Genomic DNA, 22,674 nt, shown 5'->3' on the forward strand with positions numbered 1-22,674 from the left:
CATTGGTTCTTATCAGCAGACAACTTATTCACAAGTTGTGGCCAACCAGTATGTTTAGCCGATGACTTGAAAAGGCTTTTCTGCAAACTGCGAGTGACTTGAGTGACCTCTAAATACGAATCAGAGAATAGTTGTCTTGATTTTTCTCTGTAGTGTGTGGAAACAGTGGTTTCAGGGAACCACCATTACCTTGCAAGAAATTCTATCCTCTATATACTGTGGCTTTTGCTGTATAAACATTGTCAGTCGTGTACTATATTTCATAACAAACTAAATGACAAACACTGATTCTGAATAGAAGTGAAATAACTTATTGTACTTTAATCACACGCAAAACGTAACACAAGCATTAGTAAATTCATACACTCATTTCAAAAGACAGCTTAAAGCCACAAAAACTGAAGAAAAAAAAAAAAAACTTTTGAAACTTGCAAGAATTACATATTGAGAGAAAAACAATGTTCAAACACAACTCTGAAAATACAGTTTTGCCATGTAACACCAAATGAAAAATTTCATACACTCAAATACTCGATAAATTGTCTCACAAAATAAAACACAAAATCTAATTAGTAATATTTCCAAGAGTCTTATAACACTTCAATCCATTTTGCATGCACACAACAGCACACATATTTATCATATATCTACTCCTATACTGATTGCCTGACTTCAGTAGTATTAGAAAATGAGAAAAGTGGATGATGGTATCATCACTCAGGGATGGAGTTATGCAGCATACAGAAGAGAAGAGGCTTTTTATGTTAAGCTAATCTTGCATTTACAGTCTATGAGATTGTAGGGCATCACTGGAGATGTTTCAAAGAATAATGTTAAATACACAGGAAATAGTGAAAACAATGCGTATGTACTGTGTAAACCTGAGCTACTGAATGCCAGTATGTCTGTGTGCACTGTGCAGAGGAACAGTCTACATTAAACCAACGAGAAGACAGACGGTCCTGTCTGTCCTGACACACAATACTGCAATCCACAGCCTCCACATGGCTCAGTGTTAATTAAAAAGCCTTCCTGGGTTGGCCGTGCGGCTGTGCCTCGGACCCTGCGATTGGGGTCTGCTGCTTTCAGCCAGTGGATATAGTGGAAGTGAGCGAAGGGAGAGGCGCAGTGCAATGCGTATGTGTGTATAGAGGTGGGTCATGGGGGGGGGGGATCTTTGAAAGCAGAGCCATGACAGCTGAGGGGGAAGCATGTGTGAGGCATGTTTGTTTTGCATTTACCCCCTGAGCGCAGCTGTGTGCACTGTCCTTTTCCCAGAACACCGGAACACAGCAGACACCCTCACGGCTCGCCCTCCGTCCAACCCCACAGCTAGAGCACAGGGGGGCCCGTGTCCACATTTACAAGGAGACCCTTTCAGTTTTGAGATACGCACTCTATAATCAGGATTATGCATACGCCTTAGATTTGGGCCGGAGAGTAAAACTGGATGTAATTTGGAGGACTCCAGGGAGATCTGCTCCACTGACAGGTTATAGCCTGCACCCCGATTCTCTTACCTGCCCAGAAGGACAGTGAATGTGGTTCAGTTTAGAGAATTAGCAATGGTTGCTCTGCCTGAAGGTGTACAACAAGGTATCAGGTTTGCTTTTCAAAACCATAAAAGCCTTTGTTATGCTTAAGGCCTAAATCAGGCCTTGGAAACAAAGGAAGAACATGCATAACCTCATTGTTGAACCCTCATCTGCTATTTATGTCACTGGCAGTTACCAGGGGAAAAACAAAGTTCACTATTTAAATATTTGAATGATACAAGCATATGGATATATGGATATGATTTGGGTTCTGAGAGATCTCATCTCTGGCTGGTTCCAGCTCAATTTAACCTCTACGTTGCCGTCCCTCTTCTCTGTCTCTTTCCACAGAAAAAAACAAGCACAGGCTTATTGTTCCAAACCTAGATAGAAGTAAACAGGGAGTAATCAGAGTGGAGACAAGGAACACAATTCCTTTTGGCGCTTTACCCTGACATGTTAGTGGTTTTACTAAAACAGGTCCTGCTCAGATGTAATGCCAAAAAAACTAATGAAGCTGGGCTCAAACTTCAGACTTGATCCACACCCCCAAACTTTGGGACAGTACCTGCGTAGTTATGGCGTCTTCTATTACTCTACACACTAACCTTTTTGACTATTTTAATCTGTAACCATGGCAGGATTGATATGTTTGCTGTTGGGCCCATGTTGCTTACCCAGAGACCCCAAAACCAACCAGTACACCTATACTGGAATACTACAGTCCAGTAGATCCCAGGTTTTCTGTATGTCAAGTCATTTGTTTAAACACCACTTTATCTAGGATCATACACTATGTGAGGACAATATAAATTAAAATAATTCAGGTTTTAGAACTAGACTTTGATACATGGCCTCTCTGTACAAGATAAAGCCACAATAATGCAGGACCCAGTTGATACTGCACTTTAACAGTGCAAATTCACAAACAAATTTGCAAGTAATCCAATTACCAAAAAAAACACCCAACACACAGAGAATCTGGGAGTTTGGATCCCTGGTAAAGTCTCTGCTAGTACCTCAGCCATACCATCAATCCCACAGAAATTCCTTCAACTCTTCCTGTTGCCTCATTCACTAAAATTGAATACTGTCTTCCATCCTCATTTAGGGATTTGTTAGATGTGTATGTCATGAATAGATGCATGTTTTTTGTGGTGAAATAGGACTTCAAGGTGTCTGAAGCTGGAGGATGAAGATGATATTTACTTGAGCCTGTGCTGAGTGGTCCAAGGTGCCACATCGAGCTGAGATGTAATTAAAAACCTTACTGGAGACAATGAAGGTAACTCTGCGGTAATCTTGTCGATGGCTTCTTCGTTTGGTTTTGACAGAAATAACGAGGAAAAGTAGAGAAAGAAATACAATAACAATTGCCAGCACTGCTTCATGACCATTCGCCATTCTACAACAGCCAAACACAGCTGTGTTAAAGTCCAGAAAAACGCTGTTGAACACTGACATCCTTTCAGTGTTTAAAAGTGTCAACACACTCTGTGTAATCTCCACCAGCCTCCTCTGTTTCAAAGGTGGCTGCTGCTGGTTTCGTTGTTATTTCTGGCAGAATGACTGGCTAGTAGGCACTTCTCTCTCTGAAACTCCTGAGACTGGAAATGCAAGGGGCACAGTCATGTCCACTTGGAGTCCGTCCTCCTAAAAACAGAGCTGGGTCTGTTTGGAGGCTGGCGCTCCCAGGCTCTTCAGCCCTGAGAGCAGCAGGCCTGCTGTGCCCCTCTCATACTCCCACACACCACTTCCTCCTCCATCCCTTCCTCTCACTGGCCATCAGCAGACTGAGTCAGTGCGGCAGGTGGATCTCTCACCCTGACCGCACTAAAACAAACCACATTTCATCTGTTTGACTTTTAAATGCTGGAGGGCAGAACCACTTCTGACCTTTTTAGCAACTGAAATGTTTGTGTTGAATCTGAGAAGCTTCATAATGTGACAGATATAAACAGTTTTCTATAGCATTATCATACAACAGTGTGACTTAAGTTACACCTTTTTGCATGTGCTAATGCTGATAAAGATTGCCTTAGAATAATATGTACATGGCATATAACAACTAAACTTTAATTTCAGTTTTTTAAGGATGCTTGCATAACAAAATGACTGGATGGGAAAAAAACAATAACACTCAAAATTTAAATAATAAGGTAGGAATAAAACAGCCCCTGAACAGAGAACTACAATGACACTGAAAGCACTGTACAAACAGAATTTCCTGTATTTGAGCAAATAAGTGCATGGATTTGTTTGAAATTATTAAACTTTTCCTAACTTTTTCCTTCGCCTATCATCAGTACTACACTGCAACTCCTGTTATACAGTACAGCATCATCTCCCACCAGGCTTTCGACAAAAGCTCACCCTCCCACTGTGGTTGCTTTCTCCCATCAGAGGGGTTGAGAAACATGGCAGTGCCACGTCACTTATCAAATATCTTGTTTTCTCTTTGAGTAATCTTCACCCATCCTTGTATTTGCATAATTAATTTATTGCAACATTTATGAAGGTAGTCACTGTTGCCTTTAGAGTTTTCAATTTTAGTGCCCCCTCACCCCATGCTGGGTTTGTGTAGACATTTCAGAGGTGAACAAGGTCCCCCCCATCCAGCAGGTATCAACACATCATGTGGCCCAAGATATGGCTGCACTGTGCTCTTTGGCCTTCATGCGCAAAGCAGCGATACTGGAGGACTTGCGGTCAGGGTCCATGTTGAGATCGTACGTGTTGATGCCTGTAGACATGCCAGGAGATCCACCAAACAGGCTGCCCATGTGAGCCTGTCCCATATGACCTCCGGGGCTCGGCACGCCCAGAAAATCGGACACCCCACTGGCAGAGTGGGGGTGAGGTGTCATACAGGGAGTCACAGTGTCACAGGGCACAACGCAGCCTGGCACGGGAGATGCTGCGCTGCTGCCACCGATCCAAGAGGGATTCTGAATCTGAAATATTGATGAGAAATCAATATTGTTAAAGAGTGGCAGAACTGTGGCATTAACCCCACTGACTTCTTTCTTATTATGCCCTTTCATATATATGATCTCAATAATTGTCCAATGCATTAAAACACTGTACTGGCTGTGTATCCCATTAAATACAACTTGTGTATACAAAAATTACTGGCAGCATGTTATGATTCATTTCCTGCTTCCCAGGCCATCAGTTTTCATTTGGTTTCAGTTCATATTTGTCTTGAATCTTGCTTTAGAAAGGCAATCCCTGACAGTATTTACTTACCTTTTGTCATAGTTAAGTTATTGTTGCTTTTGAAAACCTTTCTTATTAGTGTATTCAAAAACAGTTTGCTGCCAAAAAGCATGGCATGTAATAGTAAAGTTGTTAGAAAGTCCAACACGAAAAGCAAATAAGAAAAGATGGGCAATGTTAAGAATAGTTTGATTTTTGGAATATATGGTTATTAGATTTTTTAGATTAGATTACTAGGTAAGGCAACCAGCAAAGTTCCAGCACGTAATTTCTGAAAAACACAGTCTCTTTTACACTTGTGTTTTTGTACAGATTAGGAAAACGCAGTATAATGAGTTAAGAGGTGCTCGTAGGCAGATTTTGTTACCTTTGGACAGAGCCAGGCTAGCTGTTTCCCTCTGATTCCAGTCTTTATGCTAAGCTAAGCTAATTGCCTGCTAACTCTAGCTTCATGTTTAGGGTATAAACATAATAGATTTTGCATCACCACAACCACACAACTTTCTTTGAGAAAAAAAAAAATATGAAGACTTAAATGTATGTTGCCATGAAGTCTCCAGTCAAGTAAGAAATGAGTAACAATGAACAATCCACCATGTCTCCTAGAAATCACAGTTGGTTGAGAAAAATACATGAGATTTTAAGTTAATTGGCTGAAAAAGTCAAATCTGTAAACTCATTCTGTACCTGTGCGTAGTTCTCAGGACGCGTCAGAAGAGGCAGCTCGTAAGCTGTTGAGAAATGTGTTCGGACCTGCTGCATTTGACCAAAACGCTCCCTTTTCCTCCATTTTGCCCTTCGGTTCTGGAACCAAACCTGCAGAGAGAAAATGTCTGAACGTTTATGTCTGAGAGAACAAGGGATCTTTGCTTTCATCTAGCCAAGTATCCAGTCTTGGTCTTGAGTCAATGAGACGTTTAAAATAAAAAACTGGAGTGTGACTTGTTCACTTAAACCCCTTCAACAGGACGTTTACCCCAAATCTGAAGGAAATACTTTTCTATAGATACAAATCTAAGTTCCCCTTCTGAAATGATCTTATGCAGTACTGCCAGAAAGCTGAAGGGCTGAATATCAAAAAACGGTATCGGCAGCACATCATAAATGCAAACTTCTTTTCAAACTCTAGTGTGAACTTGCAGAGCTGATGGAGCCTACAAACATAATTCAGAGGCAGTGGAAGTAATAAAGGTGTAAGTCTGCGTAGGCTGAGCTCAAGGTGTAAAGGAGCGGGAAATTGTAAAGAAAAAGAGGGAAAACAGCCACTGTAAACAGTGTGCTGCAGCCTTCACTCCACTTAGGTCCTCAAAACAAAATGTAAACAGATCTCATTCCCATTACCTTGGCTTATTTGTTGTCTAACAAGAGCAGGACTTTTTCGCATGACTCAATCATCCCTGACATCTAAATCTGACACCATTGTTTATTGAAAGAATGTTTGAATCTCCATCAGAGTGTGTGAAAGTAATCTAAATACATTTGTCTTTGATGTGCTTTAGACCTAACATGTAAAAATTCAAAACTCAATGTCATAATTTTATCCTTTGTTATACAACCTTTAACTATCTGATTGTTACTCCCTGACTGGACTGATTACCACACAAAACTTTTCCTTTTTCTGACCTACTCTCTCTTATTTCACGTATCAGCTCTTTGCCCGGACGCATCGCTACAAATTTAAGGAGGCAATATGGGAAATTGAAAAGCGAGATGGGATTATAACTGGGGTTTGTTTGCATTTTCCTTTTTAATTTCCTGAAGCCTGAAGCTCCTGGCTTTGAGATGCTGTCTCCTCCTAAGTTAGAGAAGCACACGGAGCAGAGTACGTAATCCTTCTTTCCTTGATGTTTTCATACATCTTTCTCTGCATTGTCTCACTCAGGATCTACACCGCTGCACAAGACACTGTTTCTCTAAAAGAATGTTGCTTTATGATTATTAGACGTTAAAAGATGCTTGTAATGTATCTCCACGTCCAAATATACAGTGTCACCGCAAGCTCTCATGCGCTCTCTGTCTGCTTTGTGCCCAGTCTGTTGGCTATTATACAGGGAGAACATATTTTTGTGTTGCACACACGGCGTTGTGACAGTAATTGGTAAAGACCATGACAGCTTAAGTAGCTGGTGGACTTTCAATGAGGCTTTATTTATGTTACAGCCCTAGAGAGAAAGAGCAGAGAAATGCCAAACTGGCCCCAGCAGGAGAGCTGTATGGGGCCGAAAACACTTTGAAGTGAGAGACCGGCTCAGAGGATTGATAACCCGCCTCTGCTGTCACTCATGTCAGCTTCCATACCAAAGTAAAAAGAAATCCAAGGCTGAGCCTGGCTTCAGTTTCCCAACACCCCCAAAGCACTAATAATATCATGGAAACACCTCTGAACCAGTGTTGTTGTTCATTAAATGTAAGTTTATTCAATTTTCCCCCAAATCCTCAACCACATAATTTCTTATTTCCCATGTCAATTAAAGGTAAGTCCAGGACAACAGTGGAGTGATACACAAGATTTATATGGTGCAATTTGAATTTGATTGTCTTTACTTTGCTGATTAGTGATGTGTTGTACCAAGACTCTACTACTTTAATCAACTTTATGTTTTCATATAATACTGGCCTTGTTGTCATTTCAAACTTTAGTTAACCGCTCAAGTATTATGCGTCCCAGTCCTCTCTGAATTAAGTTGTTTATTATCAATCTGACGAGAGCTGAACCTAACAATTATTTTGATTACTGATTAAACTGAAAATTACTTTCTCGATTCATCGATTAATATTTAAGTCCATAAAATCCAAACATGATATATAAATTACCAATTTCAATTTAACAATTTCATTAAGTGAAAGTGATGTTTCATCATCTTTTCATTCAGTTCAAAATTGATTCTTTTTAAAATCACACAAGAAACAACCTCACGATTAAGAAGCTGAAAACCAGGGACTTGATTGACTTGACTAATTTAATCCCTGACATATTTTACATTCGTGTCAGTAGAAAAGTGATCTTTGTCAGAATTTCTCTCTTCTCTCTCTTTTTGGGTTAAAAATGTTTTGACCCTTTTTTAGCATATCTGCAAGTTGTAGTGACCCTGTGTTTGAGGGGGCCATCGTCTACTTCCTAATCCGTCAGTCAGGCTTTCCTGCAGTTTCATCTTCCATTAACTGTTTGGATCTATAAACTCATATGGACACCTGTGTTTGCCTGGTGAACTCCACATGTCAGATGCCATCTCAGCTCTCTGAGCTCTCTGGGCTAACAGAACGGCAAATCTGAGAAGTGATGTGATGTTGTTGAAACCCCGACCCTTGACCCCTGACCTTCCCATGTATCTGTAGTGCATATGACTCGGATCTGAACTTACTTTCTCCCTTTGAAAGGCTGAGACTGAAAAAGCAAACAACTCCAGACGCTGACGTTTTTTTAACTGAAAGCCGTTGTTTTTTCTGTGTGAGAACCATCAGTCAATGAGGTGTATTATCACCCTCCTCAGAATTATACTCACATCCTTTAGGGATTTTTTAGTTTTTGTATTTTAACAAAAATGCTTGTAAATTTTAAAACTTGGAGTAAACTTTTCGGCAGCGGTAAGGTTTTTTTCTTGACATTTTTTTCACTCCTGACACAGAATTCATGAGCTGTGAGTCCTTTTGCGTGTGAATGACCTGAATGGAGCGCAGAGCCCTGTTCTCTGACAGACTAGGCATCTCGTGTCTTTTATCTTTTTAACTTGAGTGTTTAAGAGGGCCGCTGGGAGAGCCGAGGGCTGTAAAGCTGCATCCATCTGAAGCAGTCAGGTCTGTGATAGTATGAGCAGCAGTGCAGAGCAGAGCAGCATACCCTCAGAGCCTCAGGGTTGAGTTATAACCCTGCGGCTGCACAGACTTCCTGTGTTTCACTGCAAAGCTTTTCTGGTCACCGTTCCAGCTCGTCATGTAAAAGATTGGTTTTAATTGAGCTCTTATCTCATCCCATGTATGGCGCTGCCACACAATAAAAATGAAGCCAGAGTATTGTATCATTGCATTTGTTTTAACAAAGACTAGAATATGACATATGCCTCAAAAAATTCTCAAAAGTCAGATATGACTGAAAATGTAAGTTGCTAACTTGCTCAGAGCTCATGGGAAGCATTTCACACCTACCCTGGACACCACAGCAGGGACACATTCTTGTCTGAACAGGATGTTAATGAAAGAAAAACACAGAAAATCCAGGGGCTTTGATGGTCCGTAGTGCACATACACACACACACACACACAGACAGACAGACATATACACCACGCATATGTACAGGAATGGTGGAGGTCTCTTTCTCCAGTGTTGGAATGCATTACAGCAGTCATGACCAGATTGTATGTTAATCAGGCCAGAAGGTCACTAGAAGGGTTTCGGTCACAGAGGTGCTGTATGCCTCAGGCTCTACTAATAACAGCTGAACTGAACTCACAAATTCAGGAAACCAAGCAGCTACAGGTACAGAGAAAAAGACCACTGAGACGATCCCATCGATCCCACACAGCAGAGTCAAACAAGTCTCCTCATATGTTGATGAAAGTCTGCTCTCCTAAAACTGCACATATGAGGCCCAGGCAGCTCAAACCTCAGCCCCATGGGCCCCCTGGCCTCTGTTGGCTCCCACTCCCCCACTCTCTCCCCTCGACTCCCACATTACCAGATAAATCTCTCATGTTGTTCTGTGAGTGACGTTATCTCTGTAGAGCTGCAGATGTTGAAGGATCCATGAGGTTGTGTTATTTAAACATTGTCTGTTCTGCTGTGATGAAGAGCTCTCTTTTACTTATTGATAGGAGAGGCATTTGGTTACATGTAATGTTGCCACGATTAGATATTGATTAGACAAGTGTGGCGTTTTTTAAATTAACCTCAGTGTGCTATTACAAATCTGGTATGTTTGTGTTTCCTTTTATATATCTACCAGCTGTTGTTTTTTTTTTTTTTTTTTTTTTTTTTTTTTGCCTCTTTAGCTGCATATGAGATTACCAAATTGTTGAGTGTCCTGTATTACCTGCACACGGGCTTCAGTCAGGTCGGTCCTCAGTGCCAGCTGTTCCCGGGCGTAAACATCAGGATAGTGCGTCTTCTGGAAAACCTTCTCCAGCTCCTCCAGCTGGTAGCTTGTAAAGGTTGTGCGGTTGCGCCTCTTCTTGCCCTTGTTGCTTTCGCCGCCATCACCCTTGTCCAGAGGGCTTGACAAGTCTGTGCCTGGTGGTCGATCAGAGGCTGCCTTCACGCCCTGATCCTTCACAGTCAGGTAGCTGGTGTCCATTCCAGGTGGGTCGGAGTCCGGGGCCAAGTCAGAGTCTGTCAGGCCTGAACTATCTTTACCTGCAGACACAGAAAGGAGATGAAAACTGTTAAAAGATTTATGTTTTCATGATTTTATCAAGATAGAATCTGATCTTTTTGAATGAAGGGAAGCGTGAGAAAGTAAGATCATTACATTATGTCGAGCAGAAAGGAGTGTTATAACTTGGCTTTTATAGACACAATCTTTCACCTTTAGTGAACAGCATATAAAAGTATACTAAGATAGATGTACACGTAATGCATTATGTTCTACTGCTATTTGTAAAGACAAGGCAGAGTTCACTGATTTAAGTCATGTGTTTTGGATGTGGATTCTTCCAAAGAATAAGATGATAAAGCTCACAGGAAAAGCTGTTAATATTAAAACGTCCCCCTCATCCTCATCTCCCTCTTTCTGGTGCCTCATTCAAAATACTGAAGCCGGTATTTTTGCAATATTGTCTATCCAACATCTGTCTAAAAGGTTTATTGGACATTTAGTTTTTTAGTCAAAATACAAATGTCTTTAATTCATAAAATGTGAATACATGAGTCAAATGGTAAAAGAGGATTTACTCATTTTTTTTCACCTTTATAGAAGGATTTTTGTCATAAATTACATATATATTTTAATCACCAACCGTGACAAACATTGTTCATTTCTGTTAGTACCTTCAGCAAACAGATTTAAAAAATATTTAATGAGCCTCTACTCTATTCAACTCTAATATTCAGTCACTTGCCTCTGGCAGAATATTCATAACTTGTGATTTATTTGTAGGATCAGTATAATAATTCATGGGGTTTGAAGGGTGGAACAAAGGAATTTCTCACTCTTTGTGAGGAAATGACAGTTGTGAAATCTGTTGGCACACAGTACCGAGTATGTGTCGATTTGTTTGTCTATGTGCCTGTGTAATGAATGGCCTGGATCACTGGCTTCTTACAGGATCCAGTTGTAGTTCGTAGATCATTCTGTGATGTGCTGGGGAACAGACACCCTGGCCATAATTTGAGACTGTACCCTCCCCAACCACCCACACCCTCTGCTGCAAGACACACACACTCTCTCTCTCTCTCTCTCTCTCTCTCTCTCTCTCTCTCTCTCTCTCTCTCTCTCTTTCACTCAGACTCTGTTTATCAGTCCTGCACATGGCTGAGGTCTATCTTGTGGCTGCAAAGTCACCTGGCAGCAAGACTGTCGCAGTTAATTTGCTGGGAAGTAATTTGTAGCCACACGAAAAAAGAGAATGGCCCATCTTTGTACTCTCTCTTTCTTTCTCTGTCACACACATACTTGCTTTTTTCATGGCTGTAGCTTAACTATTAAACCTTTCTGATTATAAATTTCCACAGCTTGTCTATGCCAGTGTTCTTGTCTAAGCTGGCAGACTCTTTTTCACCCTGCTGCTGCCCTTGGCCTAACTATCCAGTTTATATACACATCATAAAGGATGTAATAGGTGAAGGCGGTTGGTTTAATGACGTCTACGTGCAGTCTGGCTCAGTCTACTAGCAACAAGCAGTGCTGCACCTTCCCGCACCTCGATACCATCTGAGATGAAGTTATTTTCAGGATGGAGGACGTCTCTGCTCATCTGCCCATCCAACGATTTGTCAGGTTAGAACCAGGAGGTGTGTGCGTTCATGTGAGCTCCGTGTGCAAATCTCAGCACTCAGTCAGCACAGAAGATCTCTCGCACACACACACACACACACACACACACACACACACACACACACACACACACACACACACCCAGTGACCCTCATCTCACTGCCATGTTGGGTAATGTGCTGCAAGGTGAGGTGAAAGGATAGCTTATCATGGACTGACTTTCTCCTACACAGACACACACACTAAAGTGTATATTTCAAGTGCAGTCTTAGTAGGATACGTGATAAATTATAGTACCAAGATGTAGGCACAAGGATGTTTAAAAGGGTCTGAAGGTTGTGGGATTTATCCATATGGATACATTTTACCAAACATCCCTTAACTATTTTAGTGCATATTATGCTATTATGTTTGGGAGAGCTTTAATGTTATTTCATGTTATCATCATATGTGACCTTTGTCCCTCTGAAGGTATGCATGCAGAGACCCAGTGTCACATGAAGGTGCTGGACTGATGTTATTTTATTCTTTTCAGGTATGTAAACCCCAGTTTTTGTTTTGGAGATTTGTTTTGTTCTACCATTGTACGTTGTTTTTTTGTAAAAAAAGAGGGTTAGGGTTTGGGTCAGTACCAAAACTGTATTGAGATTTGATGGCCAGATCTAGTAATGGGCCGCAGCCTTTGTTTTCATTCACTCCAACTGAAGCCTTGTTGACGAGAGCTGCATGCAGATGTGAATTGTCAAATAAAGTTGTTGTAATGGTTTTGTTTTATTTGATCCAGCTTTGCAAAAAGATGGTAAAACTTGTCTTGCTGAACAGTCTCCATTCTGTAGTATCGGACTGATGATTAGAGTATGACGCAGTGACGAACAAATAGTACTATTAAATGAATTTATACCTAATGTAAACTATCACTTGGAAGCATGTTATGCATATGAAACATGTAAGGGGGGGCCAGTGGGGGGACCAGCGACTGTATCAGGGGGGTCGTGGTCCCCCTTACCCCCTTTGGCGGTGCCACTGCCGTGCTGAAAACTGACTCGGGCTGAGGGGCCATGTTTTGGTGGCAGGGTGCTCACTGGGGGTCTAACGCCCGCAAAATTGCCTCGCTGTCCATGACGAACACATCCTGTTAGGTTTGAAGGGAGCAAATGTGTTTTATCCCTGCATAAACACTCTCTAGTTATTTCATCATATTTCCCTGGCCTGCACCCACAGTCCCCACAAGGCAAGAGCTGTCAGGCTGTTTGAAACCATGAGGCCTCTCTCTGATCAAAGGCCATTGTTTGTATCGCATGTCATTGATGTTTTTTTGGCAAGAGTTGGATATTGTGACAATCTCCTCCTTGTTATCCATGCGATCTGCTGTAGCTGTGAGGCTTTCCAACACTGCCCAAGGTGAACAGCAGTGGGCCCTCCTGCAGGGAACGCCATATGTATGAAGAACATGGAGATGTCTTATTGCGAACATGTCAGGATGTCATCTCTGTGGAAAGAGGCAGTAAATAATTGACTGTGCGCTGCATCAAAACTTTTGTCTCAATGTTCATTAGTACAGTTGGCTTTTTCTTCCATTACATGGCATGAAAACAAATGCCCAGCCCCCCTAAACTGCCACCCCAGTTTGGTGTGAAATGCTGTCAATTTTAGGACATTAATTTAGATTCATTTTCAAAATAACATGATTAAGAAAGAAATCAATTTAAAAATCTGTTATGGCCACAAAAGTGATAGGCTTTGAGATGGAAAAAAAAGACAGATTTCTAATGCCACCTTTATTAAATATTTCTACTCAATGCTTCACTAATGTGCCACAGTAATGGAATATTCTTAGTTCAAATTTTCCAAGCACATTGATATAAGTGATCAATTAAAATCAGAATAGATTTCTGCCACCCCTAAAAGTATCCATGCCATCCCATGAATATTTCTCTAGATCCACCCCTGACAAAAGACTATTTACACCTGCACTTCTGCATCTACTGTCTTTAACACAAGTGCTCCAACAATAATCCAGCAAACTCACAAACCAGAATAATTTTTTTCTTTTCGGATGAATATGCCATGCACAGTGTTTTGAGTTGCAACCACAGAATGTTCTATTTTCACTGCAGTGGATCCAACAGTCAGCATCTGTTCCAAGTACCGTGAAGTGTGCAACTGGTGGGCACAGAGAAAGTTCTGCAGAAATTAAATACACAAAAAGTGCTTCAGAACAAACTGAGCAGTAATTTTCAGTTAATCGGAATATTTCCACCCGAGTACAGGACAACACATGAGTTTGTGTACAAATTTTCACATGCAACGTACACCACAGTTTAGTATTTATTCTTGCAGCATGGTGTCATTGTTGGCATTGACATCAAAATCAAAATATTGATTTATTTAAGACCCTCCACCGCGCCTTATTTTTAATATTGTATGGCGCTTCCTGCTTGGATTATCAGCACCAAAATTACGCTCTTTTGGGTCAGACAGGCAACGTGGACAGCTATTAATTCACAGTTGAAAACGAGGGAGCAACATCAAAGTGTAATTTAACTGGCTGTAAAGCGACAGGGCACCTTCCCTGCCTCTTTATTGACTGGGATGACTGAGGTCAGCTCACAGTGTTAAGAGGAAACTCTATAAATTACACACCACACGGCGACTGAGAGAGATTAACAACATGTTGCTCAAACTGAAAAAGAAATATCCGAAACAGAGGGAAGCGTAAACAGTAGAGAGAAAGAGAAAAGGACAGAGAAAATACAGTTTGTCAAACTAACTCTGACATAACATGAAGCTTTCAGTGGTGTCTAACTTTTAACGTCTTGTTAGGCTGAAAAGACAGAGACAGGCTGAGACACTGATGCCCAATGCTGTGTGGGCTGGACACTCAAACCAAGGCAAGAATTATCAAATACATTTACTCAAGTTCTGCACTTTTTTTGAGCTACTGTTTTTATTTTATGCTACTTTACTATTTAAATATTGTATTTCACTCCAGTATTATCTAACAGCTGTAATTAGTAGTTATTTTGCAAATTAAAAATTTACATAAGTTAAATAATTGAGTTGTTATAGATTAAGCTACCCAACGCTAACAATTATATAAAGTAGATAAAAGTAGCTTTATCTTCACCCGCTACAATATTAAAATCCTGCTTACACATTAATGCATATTTAATTCAGAATAATCCAATAAAATAATGTATAATACTACAACACAGATGGCCCATTCTGCTGCATACATAGTTTCACTTTTGATGCTTTAAGTATATTTGCTGATAATACTATATTGCGGCATTGCTATTTTTTACCTACCATAACCTGCCATTTTTTGGCCACTTGGGGGCAGTGGAAACACATTTTAATATCATGTCACAACTTTTCGGGTTGATATGGTAAACCTATTTGCAAACAACTATTTATTTACATATCCAGCAGTTACGGAGCAACATTATCATTCATTTAGAGTTTCTGGCTATCTTGCGAATGTAAGTCCAATATTCACTCTCTTTTAGCTCTATTTTTGGTCTCCACAAACTGACTCTTTAGCTTCTAGATGCCCTGCTATGGTTAACATTAACATTGTCCGGATGCTGTATGGTGCTGAGTATGTAGAAACAGACACTATGAGATCGGTGACTCAAAACTCAAAACAGTGAAGTTGTGGGTTGCACAGTTAAACAATGAGCTGAAACTTGCTACAATGCTCCGTAAAGCTGAGGGGAGCTGCAGATTCAGGTGATCATTTTCTGTCGGTTCATCGTTCACATTGTCACAGTGTCATGGTACATTAAAAATACATAAAAGCTACTTAAAGTAAACAAACTTAATTCCAACACTGCTGAAGATGCAGTCAAAGTTTCTCTGACCTCGTGTTCTTGAAATCTAACCGTGTCTCTTTTGGAAGTACAAATAACACGACTATGAATAGCTTGACACTGTGTGGTGTCAGGTGCATTCATCAAAACATTTTGTGACAATACACACACTCACATACTCCACACTCTCACACACACACACACACACACACACACACACAAACACACACACACACGAACAAACATCACCCTGAGATATTTCTGCAAACATCAGCTCACTATGATTTTGGTTTTTTTCCTAACAAAAAGTTTTCTTTTGTGATCATGTGATAGGGTAACCATTCACTTTAAAATTCAACTCTGCTGACTGAGCAGAGCGATGGTCGGTCTCAGCAGGCTGTGCAAAATTTACAGACTGTGAAAAAAAAATCCATAAAGCTTAAGACTGATAAATCACCTCTCACGCACTCTTTGTCTCCCTCACACTCTCCCCCTCTGTGTCTCTTTCCCTCCCACCAGCTCTCTTCCAAATGTTTCTCTCAGACCTTGGAGCAAAACAGAATTTCCTTAATCTTAGGTTTTTGTTGTCTGATCGAAAGAGAACATTCCATCCGAGTGGGAAAAACTTGGTAGAGTACATTTTTGTGTGCACGCACATAAAATGAAAAGTACTTTGCTGGGAAATTCACTGCATAAAATGCATGATCACTTCTTGAGGAGTCATGGACTGAAAATCTGAATGTTCAAGTAGAAGAAAATGCAACAAAAGATTTCCACCAGTCAACTTCCAAAAAGCTTCAAACACATCAATCCAAACAATGTTCTCTGAAACAGTCCACTGTAGGTTTTGGAATCACAGCTCACAACTTTGGAAACTGGTAAGTAGGTATGGATAAGAAATTATAGTTTTCTAATGGCAAAAATACAACATTTCATTCACCAACAAAATCATAATTAAATGATCCACCATGTAAATACAGAAGGTTTAAAAAGTTTTAGGACACTGAGACAGACAAACAAACACTGACTACTACTACCGGCAAAACATAACATATTAAAGTATTTTTTTTGTAGGCGTAGTGGTGCAATTAAACTTACAAACACCACGTGCTGCCGGTATAATGAATATTGTAACAAAAAGAAAGTAAAGAAGCCACGGGGAACTATTTTTCTGCTGTTGAAAGTAAAACTGATTTTTACTGTATTTATGTATGTTGTTAGTTGAAACATATGTTAAGATCCAGCTTTAAATGATCAAGCAAGTTACAATTCAACTTTAAGCCATCAGGTTCTAAAAGCAACTCCCCTCAATATTTTTTTTCTCTCCTAAAAAGAAGAAATTCAGCAGCAAATCGGTGATATTGTCTCGGCCATTACTGATGACGATATGCAAAACATATAATATAGACGTTTCAATCAAATCAAGTCAAGTGAGTTCAGTGCAGTGGAAAAAAAATCACCTTACTATAGCCACACACCACAGGTAAAAAAAAAAAACTGAATCTCTGATCTGTAGTCTTGATGCAGTCCTCCACGCTTGGTTTCTGTCTCAGTGTTCAGTTTACATGACGCGGTGACAAAGAGACCAAAGGAAGTCCTGGACTGCATGAGGCTTTTTGCCCTGCTGCTCTCACTGGGCCATGCAAACTGAGCCTAATGTAAATTGCCCTGCCAAACTTAAAGCTAAATGGTAAAATGATCCTGAGTCCTTGTCACCTCCACTCATGTCATTGACTTGTTGAAGTGTGCCTCAGTTGTCTGGGCTGCATGGCTGGTTCCCATTACTCCCTGCTCAAACCAATCAGCGCAGATGGCCATTACGAAGGGCTGAAATGGCTGTGCTGGGTTAAAGATGCAGGAACAAAAAGGGCAGGAGATGGGAGTGACACAATCTTACAAGCAAGTGCAATCGCGCCGTGAAGGTTGGCCCTTAAATCTGGTTCTGGATGCAATGAAATATTTACACACGTAGGGCAGCAGAACTGCATTGAATTCTCAATTTCCCTCCCAAAAGCTAATTATGGTTTAAGCTGCAATAAACTACAGACTTTTGTCTTCTAATTACACCAGCAGCGTGTTATTGGTGCTAAAATGTCATTATCCTGCACATCGCAGTCGCCGTAAAAGACAAAAAAGTGCTAAAAAGCACAATCCCACTCTAATTAGGCCTACAAAAAAGTCACATCTGTTGTCTTACTGGTGTAGCTAAATGTTTACTATGCAAACTGGATTCCAAATGTTGCAATGTGCTTTTTGACACCAGTGAGTTTCAAATAAGGGGTTGCGAATGGATTTTCTCTGCTGTGTGCATGCAGGGAAACTCGCCCTGCTCTCCAAACAGACGACTGCAGGAAAGCCGAGCTAAAGGTCAGCGCCCTCAGACACTGAGAGAAGACACGGACACATCAAAGGAGGAAGTGTGTTGTCTCTTGAGGATCACAAAGACGTGTAGGTGGCTGCTTTAAGGCTGACTGAATCATCCCCAGGGCCCTATTTTTTTCAATTATGGTTTGGTGGCTAGCTTTTATTTTTTATAGACCTAAAAACATGTCTCTAACTTGTATAGAATTTTGAGGCATTTACTTTCCTTGAGTATTTCCATTTACGTTAATGTTCTACATTTAGGAGAGAAATATTGTACTTTTTACTGCATTTATTTGACAGCTGTAGTTACTAGAGACTTTACGGATTAAGATTTCTCATGCAAAAGATAAAATATGTAGTAAAAAAGTATGTGCCTCAGTCATAATAATCAAATAATATATGTACTAACACAGCATAATAACTACTTTTACTTTTGATAAAGTAAAATGTTAAATGCAGGACTTTTTCTAGTAATAAAGTAGTTTAATGTTCCACATTCCACTACTATTTATTTTTTTATTTTGTCATTTTATATCTGCCTATAATTTATGCTGCTTTTGGTTGTAAGCCAGCCTACAATCAGTGTTTTTGAGCCACGCTGCTGCCTCTATTCACACATTTTCTTTCAGCCTCAGTCAGTCTGATGCAGTCAGATCTCTCAGCCTGAGCCGAAAGCTTTTCACGATCCAAGAGCTGTCTTGTTGGTGTCACAACATGATTGGCAATGTGTTGAGCAGAAACAATAGCCTATAACTGTGTTCAGTGACTCGAATGTATGTAAATGTTTATTAGACAGACATGCTGTTTTCCATCGGCCAGAAAATGTCTCAGTTACATTTGGCAGCTTCAGACAGCTCTGAGACCAGTCATCACATCACCTTTGACTGAATGGATCAAGCCACAAATTATAACAACAAAGCCGCTCTCAGACAATTTGAAACTACCCAGTGATTGTGTAAAACACAGGTCTGATAAAAGAAATGAGGCAGGAAGTGAAATACAGCATTTTCCCAATAAACACATCAGGAATCATTTATCATTTTTCTTCTCAGCTAGTAAGTTCAGCATATTTTATTGCCTTCAGTTTATGTCCAGTCAGTAAAAAGATGGGTTAACTCGAACCTTCAGCCAGTGAGAAACAGCCAAACAACTCAATCTTTGCATAATTTACACATCAAAACGAATTTAATTTCTGTTTTTTAAAAAGAATATATGTTTGATATAAGGGGGTGAAAACATTAATTCTACAAATATAAAAACAGCATCTCTCCTGAGTTAAAAGAGGTTTGTCTCTGAGGAAGAAGTCACTGTGAGCAGGGAAATTAAGGCCAACAGAGCAGTGGGCATCTGAGTCGCATTAATCCCAGAGCTGCTCTTGTCTAACAGCGCCGAGATGTTTTGTTCACTGTGAATCCGGTCATTATATTTAAGGCTCTTTGTTGTAAAAGAAGAGTGGGAGCAAACATGGCAACCTGCACACAATCCACCTAAAAGTCCAACCGTGGTGGTAAAAATGACAAAAAGGAATTAAAGAATTGTAATAAAATATAATGTAATTGAACTTACTCACCACTTCGTGTTTATAAGATCTGCTACGATTTCACTCTCCAGGTTCCGTGTAAAAGAAAAATAATTAAAAACTGTAGGAATTGTAGGGATATTTTTAGGAAAGAGCCTATATTTAAAAAAACAACAACTGCAGTTTACTTGCAGCCTAATAACTGCGGTTTATTAACAACATAATATAACATTTTTATTTCATCTAGATTTACCGGATGTCAAGGTTAATAGGTAATAAAAACTTAACAGCCATTATAAAAGACCAGTATGAGGTTTTTGAAAAGTTTGATCTCCGTTCATGACATTTCGGGGCTATGAAAGTTTTTTTTGTTCTGTTTTTTTCCTGCAGACCGATTTCTAAAAAAACAACCCTAAACCTCTTCCACTAAACATTTCATTGTAAAACTGATGGACTAACAGCTCGTACACAACAAAGAAAATTAGACTATCTCCTAAAAGCGACAGTTAAATAATGTTGGCCTTCCATTATTATTTTTATTATTATTATTATTATTATTATTAATAATATTGGGGGTTACATACAACATTTATATACAGGTTTTTATCTCGTCATAAAATTTGAATAATTATAGTATCTGCATTTATTCTGACGATATTTTAAACACAATTATTTGAATCAGCCGTTTTCAACAATAGTCCTCAGTGGATTATCTTAAAATGTTTTATATAGCCTATTCAGCACATTTTATACACTTTATAGGTAAAGAGAGATAGTGTGTGTGTGTGTGTGTGTGTGTGTGTGTGTGTGTGTGTGTGTGTGTGTGTGTGTGTGTGTGTGTGCATAAGAGAGACAGAAAGCGCCCTGAAGGCTTTGTGACTTTCCTCAAGACCAGAATGCCTCTATTGTGCACACAACCTCAGAACACGTTCCGTCTGTTTTCAGCTCAGCGTAAATAAGAGTTTAGTTTTAAGATACATAAGTGCGTTTGGCAGAATTGAATAAAAATGTGTCCGTGTTTAATCTTTGAGGTCCGAAAGATGCCATAGACATGATGATGAGGTATGTTCTTCCTCTGCATTTACACAGCAGCTTGAGTCATTCCGAAAAAAATAGTTTTTAGTTTTTGTTTCTTCTGATTTCTGTCCCTTTATTCTTTTCAAGTTGCGCCCCAAAGCTGAACACAACAATTAAATCTGGATTAAAATATAGAAGATTTACTGTCATGATATCAAATATTACTGTTATTCTCTCTCTCTCTCTCTCTCTCTCTCTCTCTCTCTCTCTCTCTCTCTCTCTCTCTCTCTCTCTCTATCTCTCTCTCTCTCTCTTTCTGTGTGTGTGTGTGTGTGTAGGTAGGAGATGCTGATGAGGGCAAACCAGCTGAATTCAGTTTCTCCACCTTTCATTGTATCATGTGTGTTTCAGGTTGTGGAGAAAATGTTTTCTGCTGAGAAAAAAAAAAACAGGAATGAATGCAGCTTCACAGTGGCCGCCTGCCTAACGAGGGTCAAAGTTTTATTTACACCCTCATCATTCACTCATTACAACAGTGTCCCCACGCAATTAAATCTAATTGGAACCAATCAGGCAGAGCAATGAAATGAAAATATTATCAGTTTGGGGCTCACTATTTGTACCATCTGAAAACCTGTTAATTCAATTGTCCGACTCAGCTCCAATATTAAGGATTGTAATGCAGATTATCGCATTAAATGCGCCCTAATTTAATTCTGATGGCCAAAGGGACAATTTGATAGTCGGGAAGATTATGCCTCTTCTTAACTGTGTTACACACACTGCTGGGTCGTGGCGTTGCGAGCTGGGATGTCCTCTGGGAAAAGTTTGCTGATGCTTTTTTTACGCACGAAGGAGGTTTCCCGTTTTATAGGAGACAGGGAGAAGAAAACAAAGGAGCAAAAAAAAAAAAAAAAAAGCACCAGACCCGTTGGAATAGTTGTGGATATGTAATGTTATCAGTCAGACATTAAAGAGACAATGTGGAATCAAGCGCGACATATCTCAGTTGTGTCAGTTCACAGGCAGAACCACAATGGCCACTTTACGCATCTGCGCCATTAATTGCGATCGAAACCTCGAAACCACTCAGGCTACACTCAGAATCTCGATGATGAGCGAGGACTGACATGTCAAAAATAATCTGCGCAGGTATATAGTAAACTTTAACACACACAACTGTTCGGAGAAGGCATCCTCATGGTACATTTCTGTAGATAAGTTGTGAGGAAAACAGCTTAACAAATTAAACTCTGGACCTTGCCAAGTGAACGCCTATAACTTAATCACCTTAAACACCTTTCCCCCCCCCAACTCACCATAGCACGGGATGATCCCTCCGTTGTGTCCGCTCTCCTGGTGCAGTTTGCCCTCCTCGGGGGGTGTTTTGCAAGAAGACCTCTGCATGAAGAGGTGGTATTTGCTGAAAGTGCCTTGCCCAGCTGCGGCGGCATCCAATGACTGGCACTCCTGCTGGAAGGGGCTCCGGGACTTTTCTCCGTAAGCCTGACCTTTGTTGGGCAGGAAGGCTGTGGGGCTGTATTTGGTGTCAGTGCCTGGGAATGTCCTAAAGTGGTCCGTCTGGTGATCCCTACCTTGCGCTGCGGATGGGCTATAATATGAATCCATGGATGTCATATCGCTGTATGAAACGCAGGTCTCGGCGTTCATACCTAAAAAAGAGTCAAGGGGAGAAAAAGACCAAACTTTTTTTTCTCTCTCTCTGTCTCTCTCTCTCTCTCTCTCTCACTCACTCTCTCTCTCTCTCTCTGGGAAAGGGAAGCGCAGACACCCCCTCCTCTCCCTCTACCTCATACAGATGAACATACACACACACACACGCACGCAGAGACTGCAACGCACACCAGACCGCAGCTGGGTTTGGTTATAAAACGATTCAGATCTTTTCCAGGAACCACTGTCGTTGACCAAACACTCCGAACTCCCCCTCAGGTTTGAGCACAGTTACACAAACCCGTCTTTCCTCAGAGGATGGGACGCAGATCTCCTGGCTTCAAGACCTCTCCCAAGTGATTATGCTGATGACATGAACGAGTTAGGTCGCTTATTAGCTGGAAAAAAGAAGAAGAAGAAAAAAAAAACGTTTGCAAAATTAGGGGCGGGGGGCTTTAACACATGACATTAATGCAATTTGGATATGAATATAGCCCATGAGTGATGGCACTGGGGCGGAGAGGGCACAATTTTACGCTTCATTCGCAATGGTTCATCAAGGGCAAATCATCCATACGCAGGCGATTGTGTTCTTACAGCCAACTCTG

The 22,674-nt window shown here is 40.5% G+C and overlaps 1 protein-coding gene across 1 annotated transcript; it reads right to left on the minus strand.

The window, feature by feature from the left end:
- Positions 1-295: 295 nt before the first annotated feature.
- alx4a (ALX homeobox 4a) lies at positions 296-22,410 on the minus strand. Its single transcript, XM_051379390.1, has 4 exons — positions 21,712-22,410; positions 9,782-10,101; positions 5,442-5,570; positions 296-4,489 (listed from the first exon to the last, which is right to left on the minus strand). Exons 1-4 carry the CDS (start codon positions 22,061-22,063, stop codon positions 4,169-4,171), a joined length of 1,122 nt encoding a protein of 373 aa, XP_051235350.1. The 5' UTR covers positions 22,064-22,410; the 3' UTR covers positions 296-4,168.
- Positions 22,411-22,674: the final 264 nt, after the last annotated feature.

Source organism: Dicentrarchus labrax, unplaced genomic scaffold (genome assembly GCF_905237075.1).
Source record: "Dicentrarchus labrax unplaced genomic scaffold, dlabrax2021, whole genome shotgun sequence".
NCBI lineage: Eukaryota > Metazoa > Chordata > Actinopteri > Moronidae > Dicentrarchus > Dicentrarchus labrax.

Bases quoted from the DNA above. Each gene is read 5' to 3' on its own strand.
- alx4a (XM_051379390.1), bottom strand. From the start codon at position 22,063: ATGAACGCCGAGACCTGCGTTTCATACAGCGATATGACATCCATGGAT. The intron at 10,102-21,711 runs GTGAGTTGGGGG...CTGTGTCTGCAG, and splicing joins AGGGATCATCCCGTGCTATG to GTAAAGATAGTTCAGGCCTG. The intron at 4,490-5,441 runs GTACAGAATGAG...TCAATATTTCAG, and splicing joins GTCCTGAGAACTACGCACAG to ATTCAGAATCCCTCTTGGAT.